Source organism: Talpa occidentalis, unplaced genomic scaffold, assembly GCF_014898055.3.
Source record: "Talpa occidentalis isolate TD23 unplaced genomic scaffold, MPIMG_talOcc4v2.1 talOcc4.8, whole genome shotgun sequence".
NCBI classification, from domain to species: domain Eukaryota; kingdom Metazoa; phylum Chordata; class Mammalia; order Eulipotyphla; family Talpidae; genus Talpa; species Talpa occidentalis.
This window is the reverse complement of record NW_023605194.1, coordinates 51313473-51333323: the sequence shown is the minus strand read 5'-3', so window position 1 is coordinate 51333323 and position 19851 is coordinate 51313473. Positions and strand designations below refer to the sequence as shown.

The following is a 19851-nucleotide window of genomic DNA, read 5'->3' as shown; positions in this document are numbered from 1 at the left end:
TTTTAACTTCTTTGGAGAAAATGTAGAAAGGGCAAGAGAAAGGGAGGTTTTAAAAATAAATCAATATTTAATATAGACAACCCCCCACCTTTGATTTCCTGCAGAAACCAATTTTAAAACAAAAGGTTATGGGTCATGATGTTATTAAAATCTGACTTGGTAGATGACTGGACTGCAGAGAGATATCAAAGTCCATGTTGAACTTGTTTTAAAAAAGAAGAGGAACAATTAATTCTTTGACCTTACATATCAAGGGAAACATCAGGAGAGAATATTTCCCTTGTGAAATTGGGAAAGGAAATGAATTCTACTTGGAGGAATGGCTGGAATATGTAAATGTTTGGATTCCTCAAATGTTGGCTGGACTGCATTTTTGTTGATTTTCTTGAGATTAATTTTGGGATTAATTCTCCTAATAATTCTGTTACAATAATAGTCTAGGGAAACCATAGACTGAACATATAATAGTCTCAAAAGAGGCTAAAAATAGAACAAATAATAACCCTGGACTTCCTGTATGCATAAGATTTATTTCTATAATTGGAAAATATGCTATCCTGTTTCAGTGTGCTTCCTCTCATTAACAATGTTGGTTATGTCAAAAACCAAAACCAAAACCAAAACACTTCGAGATCCAAGAATTTCTCTTGTGTACTCCAGAACATTTAAATTCTGTAATTTGATATCCAAAGCCATCTTTATCTAGTCTTATCTCCATTTCCCCTTCTTCTTCCTTTACGACATCCTTCAAACTGAGCAATTCAGTAGTTCTGACCTGCTTGTGTTTAAAACAAAGTATTTTGTAAAGTTCGCCTTGCTTCAATTCCCCTTCATTAGACATACTTGACATAAGTGACAAGTGTCGAAGAAAAGAATCACATTGAACGCCCATGAATTAGTCATATTCAACACAGTCCACAGCCTTCTCTCCATGTTTCTCAAACTCTTAGCAAAGGATTTGTAGAATTTCAAGAGGCTTCCAGATAGAGTAACTGATGAAATGCGTAGTACAGCAAGGTGCTCACCAGCAAATGAGAATCAGGGACCTTATTCCCTTTTTTCATCTCTCTCTAACTCCCAGTAGCAGGCTGTAGTAGTTGTGCAACTGAATTTTTTTTTTAAAGAACTTATGGAGAAAATAAAATAAAATAAAATTCTTGCATATCTAACTAATATTATAACGTATAAATAAGTTTTAGTTTGTTATAGATGATGCATTTGTAGCATTTGTATAGAGAATGTCATAGGTAGCATGTTTTTTTGGACCATGCATGCTTGTTAACAAAGAGCACTATGCTCCTTCTGCTTCGTTAATTTAAAAGAGAAGTTCTGAAAGAAGTTCTGGTTGTGGTGCAAATGTCTCTCCAAATCATGACTGCCTGATTTGGAATGTCCTCCTCTTGTTTCTCTGCTCATCAATATTATGCCTCTATTTCAAAGGCATAGCAAGAGTTAATTTTAATTACATTTAAATTATATTTCTCTTGTGATCCAACACACAATGACTCCACTGTCTTATAGTTGTGTATAAAACAGAGGAATCTCCACAGAAAAGGGAGGAGCCAGGTTCCCTGCCCCACGTACTGAGCGGTGGAAGTGAGCAATCAGGTAGGGCTAATGAAGACTTGGAGGACATACAGGAGGGGAGACAGGTGGAGCAGAGAGATGTGAAAGGGTGCACTGGCTTCTCAATGTTGGACTTACACCAGGGACTTGGGGGACATGGAAGGAATCAAATGGAGTTGACACAGGTTAGAAACACTTGGAAGAAACACGTGAGTGAGAGAGATATGGGGAGGCTGACAATGGAAGCCTTTATCTTAATTTGTGTTTTAATTTTCTATCTTGGGTCCCAGACATGCTTGGACTCTGTTGCCCCTTTCCTAAGGTTTCCTGCCAGAAGTTTCCTTAGATTTGTGGTGAACTTTTGGGCCCCAGCAGCCCTACTTTAGGCAACTCTATTTGACTGAACATTTACCCATGAGGAGATGGGTAACTTTGGGTGTTTCATTGGGAAACTTTATCCTTTCTCTGTTCACTCTCTATGCACAATCAATTATTCAAGATCTTACACACTAAGTGTATGCTTTGTCTTTATGCAGCAGATGGCAGAATCCATGTAGAATGTGCAAGTTAGGGGTCCTGGGGTGCCTCTCAGTCTGCCTGCTAACATGTATATGTATCTTAACTTTTGAATCTTGCCTCTTCCATTCATTCATCTTCAGAAACTGACATTCTCTGAATCTCAGTGTATTTATAGGAGTAATAATATCCACCTCATAGGATAGTTTTTAGGACTAAATGAGACAATGTGTGTCATGGGTCTGAAATTGTATGTGCTCAGTAGATGTGAATGGCTTTGCTTTGCAGATATATTTGTGGCTACACATTAGTATCTACACTTCAAGAGGACTCTGAGGAAACAAGTTTAGAGACCGTTTCTTTAAATAACTTACAATGATTCTATTTTTAAGTGATAATTCTCAAAAATGAAACCTATTTTAAGTCTCCTAGAATCAAGGGAAGTTGTCTGTACTGTTGAGACCATCTTTCTGCCTAACTCCACAGTGCCTGTGATGTGCCTGTCTACAGACATGATTTGCATGAGTCATTTGTTCATTGTGACCTAAAAAAGTCTGTACAATCAGGTCCCTGCCTACTCTTGACCTCTGTTGCCTGTAATTCTTTTTCACTGTGTTCATATCACAGTATTTTTCTTTCAGTTCTGGGAAAAAAACTAAGTGACTTCCTACCTCAGACCTTCACATATAAATTTCCTTTTTTGTTGTTTGTTTAAAAGATATATTTATTCATGCATACTAGCACTGGGCTACAAGCCAGAGGAGTGGGGGAGGGAGAGGATTCACCAGAGACAGAGCGGGGAACAGAACAGGCAGATTGACTGAAATACACTGCTGAGGGAAGCAGCGGGTGAGTCAGGAGAGGTTTGTTGTGCCATGTGGGGAGCTCCCTGGCCGGGGCTCGAACTCAAGCTTCAGTGGCTGCGGACAGCTTCATAGTGCTGTGCCTTAACCCCTTGCGCCACCAGGGAGACCCTACATATATATTTCCCTTAAAATCTCTCTAATAAGGGACCAGGAAAAAGAATAGCTATAAGAAAGAAAATATCAAAATCAACAAACAACTATGAACCAGAGACACTCTATGGGGGGTGGGGGGGGGCGGGCAAAGGAGGGATTGGGGTCAAAATAAGGGGGTTGTAATTGTATGGGGAATATAAAAATAAAATTTAAATAAATTTAAAAAAAAAACTTTCTTCCCAACTTTTCACTTGATTTTCTCTTGCTGATAGTTCATGTCAGTTATATATGATTCCTCGAGAAAAGGTTTTGCTCCTCCAGTCTCAATGAGGCTTCCTTAATATGTGTGTTCCATATTGCTCTTCCTTTTTAAGCCTGTAGATTATTGAAATTTATAGTTCTGGGCCTCCCCGGTGGTGCAGCGGTTGAGCACTGGGCTGCGAAGCTGCCCGCAGCCTCTGCAGTGAGGGTTCCATTCCCGCCTGCTGGCGAGGGTCCCACATGGCACGCAGGCCTCTCCTGTCTTGCCCGCTGCTCCCCTCAGCAGTGTACTTCGGTCCTACTGCCTGTTCTGCTCTCCGTTCTGGCTCTGGTGAATTCTCTCACCCTCCCGCTCTTCTGACTGTACCCAGTGCTTGTATAAATAAATAAATAAAAATCTTTAAAAAAAAGAAATTTATAATTCTGTGTGTCTGTGAGAGAGAGACTTAATTGTCTTCCAGCTATTCTAAGTAATACAAACATAAAGACTGTATCTGTTTGCATATCATTATACCCTTTCTTCCATTATTCCTGGTACACAGTGGGTTTTCCACACATGTTTAGTGATTTGGTAAGGCCTTAGTTGATTTACTATTCCTACTTTCTTGACACTCTTGCTGGTTTAACTAGAAATCTCTTCTTGAATTATCGTCGTACATTGAGTCTTATCAGAAATTTTGCCCAAGGAAACTAATCTTCTGTTCTCATAAATTTAATATTGATTTGCTATTATGAAACATTTAATATTTAAAGGTAAAACTTTAGCAGCTACTTATTATTTGAAGGTTAACCATAGGTTTTTTTTTAGAAAGAATAACTTATTTTTTTTTTTAATATTTTAGTTTATATAATTCTTACATCATTTTTTATTTGTGCACAATGCATGCATTTTCATTTTGGTTATATTCCCCATACAATTGCACCCCCCCTTATTTTGACCCTAATCCTTCCTCTCCCGCCACCCCCCACCCACCGCAGTGTGTCTCTTGTTTATAGTTGCTTATTGATTTTGATTTTTACTTTGTATTAATTAGTCTTTTTCCTGGTCCCTTATCTAAGTTTTCTAAATTTCTGCTATGAGTGAGACCATCCGGTATTTTTCTTTTTCTTTCTGACTTATTTTGCTGAGCATGATCCCTTCCAGCTCCATCCATGTTGCTGCAAACTGCATGTTGTGTTTATCTTTTTTGATTGCTGAGTAATATTCCATTGTGTACATGTACCACATCTTCTTGATCGAGTCATCTATTTTTGGGCATTTGGGTTGTTTCCATAGCTTAGCTATTGTAAATAGTGCTGCTATAAACATAGGAGTGCAGGTGCCCTTTGGAAATAATATTTCTGTGTCCTTTGGGTAAATACCTAGGAGTGGAATTGCTGGATCATATGGAAGCTCTATGTTTAGTAGGTCAAGAAATCTCCACACAGCTCTCCATAGTGGTTGGACCAGTTTGCACTCCAACCAGCAGTGCAGGAGAGTTCCTTTTTCTCCACAACCTCGCCAACATTTGTTGTTGCTAATTTTTTAAATATGTGCCATTCTCACTGGTGTAAGATGGTGTCTCATTGTAGTTTTGATTTGCATTTCCCTGATTACAAGTGATGTTGAACATTTTTTCATATGCCTGTTGGCCATTTGCATTTCCTCTTTGGAGAAGTTTCTTTTTAGCTCTTCTACCCATTTTTTGACTGGATTATTTTCTTTGTTGTTGTTGAGTCTCATCAGCTCTTTGTAGATTTTTGTGATCAGTCCTTTATCATTAGTGTTGTGTGCAAAAATTTTCTCCCAGTCGGTGGGGTTTCTCATTGTTACCATAGTTTTGATCATTCATTATTGGTGCAATCTGTTTTTGAAATCAAGTAGAGTATGAATTATAAAAAATTAAAACCTAAACCTGAATCCACCTTTTTCTGTGTAATTAATCTAATTGTATGCCCTTTCTTAGGTGCTTCAAAATAATTTTACTCCAGTCTATGGCTAATGTATCAGAAATAAACAAGTTGTCAAGCACAAGAACTTTTTATGAAGACTAGTACTATAGAGGGTTCTAACCCACTCAGAAATAACTAAAACAAGTTTCTGGATACTTACAGAAGTGAGATACACTATTCATAGACTAACAAAAATGGTGAACATGATTAAGTGAATAAATATGTCCAAGTGGGAAATTTTAATAAAATTCTAATATCCTGTTACTAAAGAGCTACTTGTCCTTAGAAGTTTATTAGAATTACAAATAACACTATCCTATCTGAATACAGAAGGTGCCAGCATTAATTCTTTAATGCCAAATTACTTGCTCACTCATTTTTTTTAAATTGAAATCTTTCCAAAAATAATCTTTCCACAGAATTTTATTTAGTTTTTCTTCAAGTCCAAAGCCCTCAGCTAACCCTCCAATTCTCTCTGAAGTAAACAGCTGGAGCATTACCTTGTTTATGTACTTATTTATTAATCAAATATATACATATTTAGATATTTACTACATAGATTTACAAATCAAATATATATGTATATATTTACTAATATATTTACTATATTTTCAAATACCTCCTAGATACTGCTCAGGGTTCTTCAATAGCTGTACTTAGTTTTTTCATTCCATTCATTTCATGCTCAAATAAAATAATATTTATCATATGCAGTTGTCATTTCAGCAAATTATAATGATTTTCACAAAATGATTGTGTCATGACATTTAGCAATTTAGCCCTGCAATGGATTATATTTACCGTGACTCATCATTAGTCTAGAATTAGGATTCAGTTTTCCACTTTCAAAAAATGACAGTTATTGTATTCTTATTGAAAGAGTCGCATTCATTCATTTTAGTAACATAACAATTTAAACAAGCAAATACGAGAAAACCTACCTAGAATACCACCCCTACCCTGTTTAATTCGGCTTTCTGGAAACAAAGAGAATTTTAGTCCTCTAATCATATGCATAAATCTAAAAACAGATAAAATGTAAGGGGAGCAAAAATAATATTCCAACATTAATATGAATCATGATTTTATTTATATTTCATTTCTCGCTTTTTCCTATTCCACAAAGTCAGACTGTGGTTGTAAGGACACTAAACCCAAGTTTAAAATCTCACAATATGCAGCCTTAAGTGTCCTCAATACAATTTCTGGAGCACTTTGTAATGATAGAACTATTTCCATGGAAATCAAGAACTAGGTCAAGGTACTCTTTCAGGAGTGCCAAGATCCTATCTAACAACTTTAGGATAGTCTGCATCCTTATCTGTAGACTGGTTTCTCTAAATGGGCCTTAACATCCCAATTTCCATCTGGACTGCCTAGCAGGGATTTTCTACTAGTACCCAGGGGGAAGGGCGACCCATATGATAGCCTCAATATTTCACTGTTGTCTCTGCAACCCCTCAAAATACACCCAGTGTTCTTGCAGAACATTAAACCCCTGGCCACCTGCCAAGTCACTAATCCAACCCAGTCACCTCCAATTTCTCTTCTTAACTAGCATGTGCCTTATAGCCACCTTTCTTCCCAGAGTCCTTTGCTTGTAACTGCCCACTGTGGGGGGAGGGGGAAGGTCACAACTAAATGGCCACTAGTTCATGAGAATTCATCCCCCTAATTAAATGTGTATGTTCTAATAGGTGCCAAAGACAAATGATGGGTTGGTTTTATCCCTCATCTTATTGGGGAGCAGACTAACAATAAGAACCAAAGACTCAGGGAGGATCTTCTTTTCACTTCAAAACTCTTGAGGAATGCCTGCATTTAAGTTTTGTACAGAATACTTCTGAGGATGGATATTAAAGAGCCTTAATTCTAATTTTCAAAGTTGGTTCTTTGTTGTCTATTAAAAAAAAAAGCCATTTTCCCAAACTACGATATAAACTAGTAGCGCAATTAGTGCTATGTACCTCACTTAATCTGAAAACTTTCCAGGTTTATATCTAAAGCAAGAACAAGCTTGACTAAAATTGCAGTTGCTTATATTCAGACTTTAGCAGTTATGCTCCAGTGTGACTGAACTAGTCATAGGAACAAAATATGCATTAATTTTAGAATCTACATGATATTTTTCTCATAAAGTTTCTGAGGCACAGAAAATCATGACATCTTCCTAAATGAATTGTTTCCAGCTGAAACTCTTATACTGCCATCACGAAATTTCCACCTGAAAAGCCCTTCTCCCCACTCTTGTATCACCACCAGCTACTTCAAAGGCCAGTACATAAATCTCTTACCTGAGATATTTTCTGAGTCTAACAAGCCTGCCTTACTGTTTATCTCTTTATTCTGCACCCTTTGTGCACCTCAGACTAATTTGTGGAAAATGATTTGTTCTCTGAGTGCTGTTTTCTCCTGTTCTCATTTAACTGCTTGCATTTTATATCCCTTCAAGAACATTATCATAGCACCTTGTAAAATAAATGCTTGTTTAATGAATAAATGTACTTAAACACTAATGACTACAGGAATTTTAATGCTCTCTGAGAGGATACAATGCATTATGATACTATGTATGTAATATTTTTACATTCTATGAAAAAAAATGGGATTTATTTTTGTACCATAGAGAGACTGGGTCTTACTTGTGTTTTTTTTACTTCATGACAACCTAGACTTCTTTTCCCTCTTGTTTTCTTTTACATCCTGTTTTTGGCTTTTCAAGGATGTCTGTTTGTGCAAGAGTGTCTCTGGGCCATGTTTAAGTGTAGAATTAACTTTTCTATGTTCTGTTCTAAGCCAAATCATCCACTGTTTATTAGCAGGTCATCTGAGATTTACCTATTCCATTTGAAAAAAAAAAAAAAACTTGGATAGTTTCTCCACTAGATTAAATACTTGACCTTAAAAATGTGTGCATTTGTACTATCCACAGACACAACTCATTTTCATTATTGAATGCTGAGCACAACAAATTAGCAGATGTACCTCAATGCTGGCTTGGAAAAGCTTCTCCAGCCACTAAACCTTGGCTATTTACTTCCTTGTTTGCAAGTAGGAGCAAGAATAGGACCATTAGATTTATTGTGAGGTGTGTATGAGGTGCTGCATACAATGCAAATGCCTCACTCAGTAAGGGAGTGGTCACTAGAGGCTATGAATTGTGTTTGTGATTTAATTTTACTAGTTGTGTCCTTGCATCACTCTAGAATAGTGTCCTCATCATGAAAAGGTATAAAAATGAAAACTAATTCATAGGATCATTATGAGAATTTCATGAGATAATGGATGTAAGGCAAACATGGACCATTGTTAGCACTCAGTAATTGGTAACTGTTACCACTTTCATCATCACCATCACATTCACTATTATCCTCTGCACTATTATTAAAACACTCAAAATATGGCATAGCCAATTTATTTGGAGGTTATTCCAGGTGGATTAAACCAATGTGTCAGACAGGAGGGTCAAACAGGGAAATGAGAAAGCAAAGGAATATTCCAGGATGTGACAAGGGCTGGCAATATCCATGACTACTAATTTTTTGTTCTAATAAGTGTACAACATTTAGTTGTACAACAGCCATGTCTCTAAGGTTAGTTAGATAAATTGAAGGTAAAAAATAACTCCCTTCTCTAAAGAACTATGGTATAAGTTTATATTCAGAAAAAAAGGAATAAAATCAATCTCCAACCTGGCATTTTATATTAACAATCTCTACATCCCTAATATTATTTCAATGTGACTTTCAAAGAAAGTCCTTTTTTTGATTCCTGCATATAAAACTTTATTTTAAAAACTGGTTTTCTGTAACAAGAAGATTTATACACCCAGGTCTAACTCTCCTGATACCAGTACTTCAGAGGAATATCCAGAGTAATGAGGGACATGCACGCAGGGAGAATAAACCTTGATGTAGAGGTGAATTTTCCATTGTTGGAATAAAAGTTAAACTCTTCAAATTTGTCCAGATGTTGTATGCATAATAATGTCACTACCATGAGAAGAACCATATGAAACATAGAGGTAGGGACAAATTTATACTGACTTCTGAGAGCTAACCATAATAATTTTTACTTTGTTTTTCTCCCAGCCAAGTATAAAGATCTACAAAATATTATAGTCTTAATTTCAATTCTAATTTGTCTCAATTGAACATACTCATCAAGAAAGTATGGACCTCATGCAATGGTTCAATTTCCTAGGGGTCTCATTATAAATACAGACATCATTATTCTTTGATTCAAACCCATAATGAAATAAAGAAAGAAAATGTGATTTCTTGGGAGTGAAGCACTGTACTAATTCAAGATAGGAAAAGATTCTTATTTCTAAATTATGGCTTGAATCACTAAAAACACAGATATCTGCTAGTAACATTCAATGTATGCTTCCCAAAGGGATGTAAATTTAAGTCACCCTTTCAAATTGAGTTCAAGGCACAGGATATAAAACGGGCATGTGAAGGTAATGACCTTCATAAAAATATAGATAGACACTACAAACAGGGTTGATAACTCCAGTGCACAGTGGAAAGTGTTACAACTGAACATTTTTGAAGAGATTTCAAGAAATCTGGACAGCAATTGTTAACAAGGAGAGAAATAGTCTATTTGCTGGGGTGAATTTCCAGTGGCCAAGCTGGCTATCTGGAGATGACAGATTCTTCTTAAAAATACCCCCATTTTATCCCCATTGACATAAAAAAATGATCAGTAGAAGAGAGCTTCCATTTCCCAACTTTGATTCTGGAAATTTGGTAAATAATTTCTGAAATTTCAGAAATAATTTGGGTGGATATTGGCCCATTTTATCAAATGCTATACAGTTACATCACACAAAGATAGACACTTTTCAAAACTTGATCAATACCAGCCTTCATATGGTATCTGTCAAGTCTAACTTTTTCATTTTCTGTTGCTGAAACTTCTATAGGCAGTTGAGTAATCAAAACAGATTTCACTGAATTTTTAAAATTTGGCATGAATTTGAAATCATTTCAAGATAGAATTGTTTCTGTAGTCAATTGGGAGCCACCCAGACATTTCCTAACACACAGTGTTCCAAATGAGATACGGTAAAGATAGAAAAGTTAGAAAGCATTTTTCACATGGAGGCGAGGGAGCATGAGGAAGAGAAGAGACAGAGGCAAGAGTGAAAAAGAAAGTCAGTATTTATCTGTGTTCTGGGAGTACTTCAGAAATATTCCACAGTGGGGCCTCCCTGGTGGCGCAAGGGGTTAAGACACAGCACTATGAAGCTATCTGCAGCCACTGCAGCATGAGTTCGATCCCCAGCCAGGGAGATACCCACATGGCACAGCAGATCTCTCTGGTCTCACCCTCAGCAGTGTATTTCAGTCAGTCTGCCTGTTGTGCTCCCCACTTTGTCTCTGGTGAATCCTCTTACCACTCACACACACACACCTCTGGCCTGTACCCGTGTTCTTATATGCATAAATAAATAAATATTTTTTAAAAAAGTCCCAAAGCATACTTCACTTTCCCCCACCCTCTCTTGCATTTTTCCCTCTCCCTAGCTCTTAGGCAACTGGCTTCTCTTCTCTCACAGACTCAGTTCAAAGTCACCTCTCCTGTGAGGCCTCTCTGACAACCTGGTGGAACCTTCCACTAATACTCCATCCCTCTTGTGACCCACACCACTTAGCCTTCCGAGTTCTGATCACTCATTTGTTTACATGCTTTCTCTTACTTATGGTAACTCACTGTTTAAGCTTTACTTCTTTATTTATTTTCTGAGTCCCAGGACTAAAATCTGAGTTCTTTCTTGGCAGAATTTTACCTGTTTCTTTAACCTCCATATACTTGGCCCTCAAACAATGTCTAAAATACATTAGACATTTCATATGTTTTTGCTGAATGAAGAGTGATAAAGTTCTGTGCTTCCTCCAGAACCATCTGCTCAAGCTTCTCAATATGCACCTCCCTGGTCCTTTATCTTCACAGTCATTGCACTCCTTCTATGCCCAACCTACCATCCTTCCTGCTGTGGATCAAATGCTGTAAAGTCTCTGTCTCCTTGCATCCTTCCCCTTCTAAATTGTTCAAGATTGCAACTGTAATAGCGGAACTTAGTGTCTTAATATCCCTACTCTCCCAGTTGCCAACTCAGTGATTCCCAGGTAAAATAATTTAAGAACTCTATGCCTTAGTTTCTTCAGTTAAAAATGGGAAAAACAGAAACAGAAAATAATTACAGCTGCTATTAGGATCAAATGGGATAATCTTTGTAGAACTCTGGATGAGCCTGAGCATAGCAAATGCTAACTATTTGTACTGATTCCTAGTTCCACACATGTAAGCATTAAATCAAATGCTACCTTTATTTATTTATTTATTTTGAAAAAGATTTATTTATTTATACAAGCACTGGGTACAGTCAGAAGTGCGGGAGGGTGAGAGAATTCACCAGAGCGAGAGCGGGGAACAGAACAGTCAGACTGACGAAATACATTGCTGAGGAGAGCAGCGGGCAAGGCAGGAGAGGTCTGTTGTGCCATGTGGGACCCTTGCTGGCAGCCGGGGATCAAACCAGCGCTGCATAGGCTGCGGGTAGCTTCGCAGCCGAGCGCTCAACCACTGCGCCACCAGAGGAGGCCCACTACTACCTTTTATTTTAACGTGTCAGGTATGCTTGTTTTCTGTTTCTTCTGCCTGATCACACAGTGTTTAGCCTAGCATTGTTCCTCTTTATTAGGCAATTCAGCAAATTGAAATTAATAGAGGAAAAGCAAAAAAGAGAGAACTATGAAAGGTGGCCACATTGGTAAGGTATTTTATAAACTTAGTTTTATTCCCCTGTATTTTTGAAATTCTGATAGAAAAAAAAAGTTCAATGTTTGAAATTCTATGTGTTTTTTGCCAATAAATTCAACTGAAATTCCTACTTAATCTCAGATAATGCCTGTTTTCAAATGAACAGGCTTCAAACTTGTCACAATTTTCTCTAGCCCTGAGGAATATTTTATCAATATTAACTGGAAAGCAACAAAAATAGTATCTTATATTTGACTTAAATAGTAATTTACAAATCCATTGGATTGTTGCCCAGACAATAGAAAATAAAGTCAAGAAAAAAAAATAAAACAAAATGATACTAATTTCTGTTTTACAGAAAAGTGAATGTGCAGGTGAAATAAATACTAAGCAAAAGAGCAATTTCCACTTGCACACATTTATTGGATTTAACAAGGCATGTGTTGTTGGCTCACCCCCATGTCCTATAGGAGTCCAACGAATTAAACTTCTCCAACTGGCAAGTTACTAGTGTTGACGTAATGTTGCTGTGTCCCTGGACAGCTGAGCTCAGCATCTCTAGTTCCACTTTTCCTTTCCAGGGGATAGCTAAAGAAACATTCTTTGGACAAGTGTAATATGTTTGCTACGTTTCAAGAAATTTCGTTCACATTTCCTCTATAGCCCTGTTCACTGTTCCAAGATTTCTGTAGGTTTGATTTATTTGGGTTCAGATGTAAATTTTAGTAAAAAAAAAAAAAGAACAATGAACAAGGTTCAGATTAGCCTGGAATAGTCTAAAGGAGGCTTATGGATCTGATGTTCCAAGAAAGAAATGTACACTTCATTTGTGTATGCTTGGTCTACCATTCGGTGATATTTGATTGATTTCAATATGGAATAGTTTCTTTTTCTTCTTCTTGATTATGAAGAGATGATGTATTCAATTGATACAAAGGGTAATTCTTTTAAAAATAGACTTTTTTAAAAAATAAGACCATGATCTACATAATTCTTTAACTTTATTCTCCTGAATCATGGATAACCCTCCAGTCCAGTAGCTAAAATCTAACTCATTATTTTTAACACCAGCAAAATACTCTACATTGGAGATATATAACAATTTTTCAATAATTCTATTGATGGTTAATTGGGTTGCTTTCAGCTTTATTTTCCATTAACAAGAGGGAAATTAATATTTTTGTACATATTCCCTCTCATATTACTTCTCATTCTAAAAGGTAGGTTCCAAAATGGAAGACCAATGGAAGCAAAGGTATACCCATGTATCTATAGCTATTGAGAAAAGCATATAAATCAATACATATTAACCTTGTTTTTTTATCCCATAATTCTAGATTTTCTGAAGGGAATGTTTTTATTACTCAAAAACAATAAAAAATTGTGCCTAGCTTTATTCAGAAAGCTTCATCACAGAAGTGAAATAGGCTAGGGCCTCCCCTGGTGGTGCAGCGTTTGAGCGCTCGGCTGTGAAGCTGCCCACAGCCTCTGCAGTGCTGGTTCCATCCCGGGCTGTGGGCAAGGGTCCCACATGCCGCGCAGACCTCTCCTGCTGTGCCCGCTGCTCCCCTCAGCAGTGTATTTCGTCAGTCTGTCTGTTCTGTTCCCCGCTCTGGCTCTGGTGAATTCTCTCACCCTCCTGCACTTCTGATTGTACCCAGTGCTTGTATAAATAATAAATAAATCTTTAAAAAAAAAAGAAGTGAAATAGGCTCAACATCAAACTCTTAAATTGCTGCCATACTATTTCAAGGATATTACCTTTTTTAATTTAGCATTCCATCTTTTGATTTTTTCCCCTCAAAATTATGATACAATAGCATGTGGACTTTCTCCCATAAAAAATTATCATATTTTCTAATTCAGTGGTATTGGGTAAAACAAAGCATTACTAATCACATTTCTATTTACATCATTTCTGAAAACTCAGCAGTTCCTGAAATTTTGTAAAGAACTAAATCTATGAACTTTTTTTTTCTTTTCTTACTTTCAAATATTAGCCTAGATATTCAACCAGTAAGATTGTTTTTGATTGATGCTGTAACTTACTACATATATCATGGACCTCTTCTGAAAGAAAAGTGAGGATTATTTTCTACTTTTTTTGACTCTGAACTAATGGTTTATTGGTCAATCCGTCAAGTAAATTTGTTTGATTTGTACAGACATAAACTGTGTCCAATTGACACTGACTATAGTTCAATAAGAAAAAGAAAAATCTTAGGATGTAGAAAACACACTCCTTTTTAAGTCATTGACCAACATATATTATTTCTTTTAATGCTCTAATGACCTATGAAATTAGTATTTACAGGTGAGGCAACTGAAGGTCAGAGAGATTAAGTAACTTGTGCAAACACCTTACAGCAAATAAGTAGGAAAACTCATATTTTATTCCATTATCTTTTTGATTTCATGTTTTTAATCATGAAAGTTTTTTCTCAAATTGTATTAGTTTGTCAATGTTTACATATTTATATACCTTTTGGGGGTAGATTTTCAAACACTCCCCCCACCCATACATGCACATGTCTCACTCACCCTACACCAAAACTACCCTGTTAATGTCCTACCCTTTTCCTCCTCCATCCACTTTTTCCTCCCCCTTGTGGCTTCTGGAAACTAGTATCTATCTGGTTTTAAAGTCACACTCTAAACACAAAGTTGTCCCCAGCTCTCTGTTTAAGTTTACACATTGACCATCAGCCATCCTGTTGCATCTTGATTGCAAGTCACACATCAGTCTGAATGAGCTGATGATATAGACCTGAAAGTAAAGTTCCTTTGGCTACACTATTTCTATACAACTGGAGTGGGATTTTGACTTAACCTGAGCTAAGGCTTCTGGCAAGGAGATGGGATATTTCAGGTCCTGCTAAGTTGGTCCATCTTCTAAAGTTGGCATTTCTCTCAGAAACTCTGGTGGTTGGTGGCAGATCTACTTGACATGGAATATTTTTCAGCCTCAGTCTTCATGCTCCTGTTTTTAAAGAAATTTCTAACCTGGCATATTAGAATTACTTGGTAAAAACTAACTCAATCTCATATGACCTGCTGGATGAACACTTTTCTCCCTTCTGTTTCTTTAACCCTATGGTTTATTTAGAAAGTGAATACTGCTTTCTTTGAAATTTCCAAATGGCACATTACAAATACCTCACATCTCTCCTGCTTAATAAGTTGTTCATGGGGTGAGGAGGAGGGGCGGTAACATTCCAAGGTTCCTTGTAGGAAGTAAGTATTCTACTTGAATAAATTTTTCAGTGACATTCTAGGCATCTTCAATAATGGAAAATTTAAGAAAGCACCATCATAAGATAACAGTCTCTTCCTTGAACTGTCATAAAATTCACAGCTTTTTCTAGCTTAATATATAAAACTACACAAAAATTTGGTATATTTTTGTATGTTTTTTTTTTTTTTTCCTCCCGGTGCCTGATCCCTAACTACAGTACCACAGTGTATGTAATTCTTGGATTGGCTAATACTGCTTTTTTTTTTTTTCCATTCTCATAGCATTAGATGTTTTTAAAAATATTGGGGTATATAAAAACACAGTCACATTTTTTAAAAACAATATACGGAGAGGCTTACTTAAAGAAATTTGGGGTGAAAATCTACTGGAACTTACAGGAATGGAGGCTCTTTGTAATTGGCAAGAGAACCATTTTCTCAATTCTTCTATTGCCATTCAGGTCAAATAAAGTACTGTGCAGAGCCTGTAGTTCTTGCACGTTATGGTTAAGTCAGAACCACCGCTTGCTGGTCCCTCTAATTGCGTTGCAATCATCTTTGACAAGACAGGTTGTTAACCAAACCCCAAAGCTACACATCCCAGGCACCTGAAGCCTGGGCCATGCCTGAGTGCACCCTCTGGCCTGGGATGGAAGGAAAGGAAGTGGGCTGGAAACCAAAGACAGGTGAGGATTCTTGCCCTGGGAGCTGCCTGACTTGCAAAAGTCTTGCAAAAGTTACTGATACCCTTTGAGGGTCATTCCCACAACTGCATGCACACATAGTAACCCGTGCACACCCCCTAGCCCCAAATTCAGAAAGCAGGGTAATGACACCCTTCTTGCCCCCAAGAACCCCCTCTTTGGAGGAACCTTCTGCAGAGCAAGCAAGCACTTCCCTTCTTTTCTCTCGTCCTCCAAATTTCCAAACCTGGAACTGGATGACCTTTGGCTGCCGCTGCGTTGACTGATCGAGCCTTCCCAGAGTTGCACTGGGACCCTGAGCTAGTCCCCGCATGCCCAAGAGACGCTCAAGCTTCTCACGCTCCCTCGAAGCTTCCAGACACCACAAAGGGGGAGAGGGGTCCGAATCCGCGTAAAGAATCGGCTGGTTTCGGGGAGATGAACTCTTGAGCTGTCTGCTAATGTCCCAGGTGACTGCACCAGGGACATCGCAAACCCTCCCTTTCCCGGGTGCGCTCACCATTTGTAGCCTCTGCCGCGCTTGAACTTGAGGGTGAGCGCAGTCTCTAGAAAGAGCAAGAGGTTGAGCAGCGCCAGCAGCCAGTACCGCGGCTCCTTCTTCACCACGGTCACTCGCCAGACCCCAACCAAAGAGTGCAGCACGAACAGCAGCCGGGTGGCCAGGGCATTGAGCAGGACCAGTCCCTCCATACCAGCCGGCGCGCTCTGCCCGCGGCCACTTACCGGCGCCCGGCAGATCAGCCCCGAGCACTAGAGCCCGCCCGTGGGCGGAAGCGTGACAGCTCCGGGACCTGCCGCTGCTGTGGTCTCTCCTCGCCCTCCCGTAGAACAGGAGCGAGCAGCTCGCCCCTCCCCCAAACTTCCTGAGACCTCTTCAAAGAGGGGTGACTCTAAACCCTGCTTTTCCAGACTGCTGGGCTTTCCAAGGCGTCTAGGGCTGTGCCTCCGGGTCTCCTGGGCGTTATTTTCCAGCCAGCGCTGCTCATCCCCCTTCCAATCCGGGGAGCTGGTCTCCTTCCTTGCCTTCTCCCCCACTGCACCCCAGGCTTCCTTGATGTCCCCAAGAATTTTCCCACTCAGAGACGGTGGAAAGAGAAGGAAGGTATACAAAAGGTCAAGGGGTCTTAAAGCAAAAAAAGTGGGCAGGGGGACTCATCTGTGGCACCTCCTCTTTGCTTTTTCCACTGAACTTCAGAATTTTAATTCACTCACACTTTTTATGGGAACACTCTCACGTGGTGACTCGAAGCTGGGACGGAGGAGGGCCAGAGAATCCGCTGTCCAAGCAGTTTTATTATCCCAGTTCCCTTTCAAGTTGAAGAATCAAAATTTCCCACCACTAGAGGAAATCAGACACTCAGGACTTTCTCAGAGTTTCCTAAGTCTGTCTTTTTAGTTTATGGGTAACCAGGGCCACTTCTTTGGGTAAGGTGTTATTAAATCAAAGAGATTCTTTATTATGACATCTGGCACCCTTGTTTTCTTAAAGTATATAGAGTAGCAAGATACGAAGACTGGAATGTGAGGGAGGAGATAGAAAATAAAGCCAGGAGTTAGATTAGAAGGTGAGATTTGTGGAGCTGGGAGCTACAATCTTGACATAAGGGGATAATGAATTAAACTCAGCTCTTTTTCGGGATCCAAAGCAAAGAGGAAGCTGAAATCAGGTTTCAGGAAACACCATCACGAGTCTTGTTTCACTGCTTAGTCTCCTACTGCCTGTATCACTATTTCCTTAACATTTTCCTTTAAACAAATTCGAATTTTTACTGAACTAATTTTAAAGAAAACTTTATATTACTTGTAAATGTAAAATCAGAATCATCGGCCCTAGATAGAAAATAAATATAAAAATAAAACAAAGCTGTTGAAATCTTACTAGATAGTAATTTATCGCTTCAAGGCTGGTGACTCAGAATCCTCTTCCTGGGGTGATGAAGAAATGTTAGTTATAGCACTAATGGACAAGTATGCTCTCTTGAACACATTAGCAAAATGGAGAGAACAACACAAAGGGAATATATCTTAGGTTAATTTTACTTAAAATCATCCATTCCTTTCTTAAATGAGGTTGAAAGCTCTGAATATTTTGGTAATATCTTTATTACGTGGGAAAAAAAATCCAACTGCTTAAAAGAAGCCCAGTTATTCTGGTACTATGATTAGGGCAGATTTTTTTTTTTTTCCTGTGGGTCTGCATGCTCCCATATCTTACAGGAAACCCGACCGTGATTTCCTGGAGCTGCTTATTATAGTTGCCCTTCCACGCAGGCAGATGGCCCAGTGACAGGCAACTGCATGCACTATTCAATGAAGCTCGAGAGCACAGTGGACAGTACTGGGGGGAACCATGTGAAATGGGCATTGGAGCTGAGCATGGGATCAGTGGGTGGCCTTGGACTCCTGACTCAGTTACTTTGTACCTTTGTACCTCAGTTTCCTCATTATGAATGGGTGGGCGTTCTTAACCTATTCACTCACAGTCTTATGGAGGTATCAAATGAGTTAATACATATAAACCACCTCAACTGTAATAAGTATTTAGTAAACGTTGATGATTATTGCATCTGGTCCAAGAAATTTAGTCCAGAAGGTTGCTATATTATGCTCTGAGACAGGTAATAATAGCAGTGGAGCAGAGAAATGTGACACTCCTGAGGCCTGTCAAATCCTCCTGCTGAACACCAGCAGGAACACATCTGTTCCTGAACAAGTTGAGCTTTTTGTTTTTTAGGGAGGAAGGAAGAGAGGGTATCTCAGTAAAAAGGTGTTAAAAGATTGAAATTACTTATTGGGAAAGCATTTAGGTGATTATAGGGAGGGATTAAGAAAGTGGGCTTTACTCTAAATTGGATGCTAACAGAAAGTGGGCTTAATTCTATGATTGAGTATCTGAATCAGGCCCATGAAAATAGGGGAATATTAGGTCATTTTAATGTTTTGGACAGTGCCTGTGTTTTGTCTATGTTCAGATATGATTGCACAGTGGTCCTGTTTCTGTCTTAACCCATCACACTTACAGAGTGGCTTTGCTTGATGTTGGTGTTCTGTGTGATTTTTGCTTAACAGTTCACCTATTAACCAAATCCTGGCTGATGGTGTCAGACAATTTACCTGCTAGCAAGGGTTAACTTGGTTTTTCTCAGTCCTCCTAGAGGGACTCTCCAGGAGAAGGGTTAAATAAAAAGTAAGGAGGTTTGTCTGACATCTCCTAAACATCTATGTTGTTCCTCATTGTGAAGATTAGATGCACTATATGTTATGTTATCTCTGGATCTGGGCAACACTGTCATTAAAGACAACATTAAGGTTATTTCTTCAAATGTTTTCCTAAGCCCATTCTAGAAGACTAAGTCTTTGGAAGATGTATGGGACCTCCAGCCACATAGCCCTTTTAAAAAATAAAATAATTAAAAAAATAAGCAATTAAAAATGTACTCTTCTTGTTTTTTTAAATTTGATTTTTTTTTTCAGAAATATTTTTTTTTAAAGATTTATTTATTTATACAAGCACTGTGGTACAGCCCAGAGGTGCGGAAGGGTGAGAGAATTCACCAGAGACAGATTGGGGAGCAGAACAGGCAGAATGACTGAAATCCACTGCTGAGGGGAGCAGTGTGTGCGACAGGAGAGGTCTGCCATGCCATGTGGGACTCTCCCTGGCTGGCTGGGAATTGAGCCGGCACTGCAGAGGCCACGTGCAGACAGCTTCACAGCACTGCACTCAACCCGCTGTGCAACTGGGGAGGTCCCAAAAATGTACTCTTCTTGAAAAAGCAAATGCGACTTCATGTCATCAATTCTTGTGGTATAAGCTTCTAAAGGGAGTCTAAAGGGAGTCTTCTAAAGGGAGTCAACTCATCCATTTTCCCAGGGCACAGTAGTCACCCCAAACCTATTTTCCC

General features: G+C 38.5%; 1 protein-coding gene across 1 annotated transcript in view; it reads right to left on the bottom strand.

Moving 5' to 3' along the window:
• The window catches only part of TMEM26 (transmembrane protein 26), a 39269-nt gene extending 22595 nt beyond the window's left edge, over nt 1-16674 (bottom strand). The window contains exon 1 of the mRNA XM_037496949.2: nt 16446-16674. Within this exon, the coding sequence (XP_037352846.1) occupies nt 16446-16636 (191 nt within the window). The 5' untranslated portion in view covers nt 16637-16674. The remainder of the gene's footprint in view (nt 1-16445) is intronic.
• Nucleotides 16675-19851: the final 3177 nt, after the last annotated feature.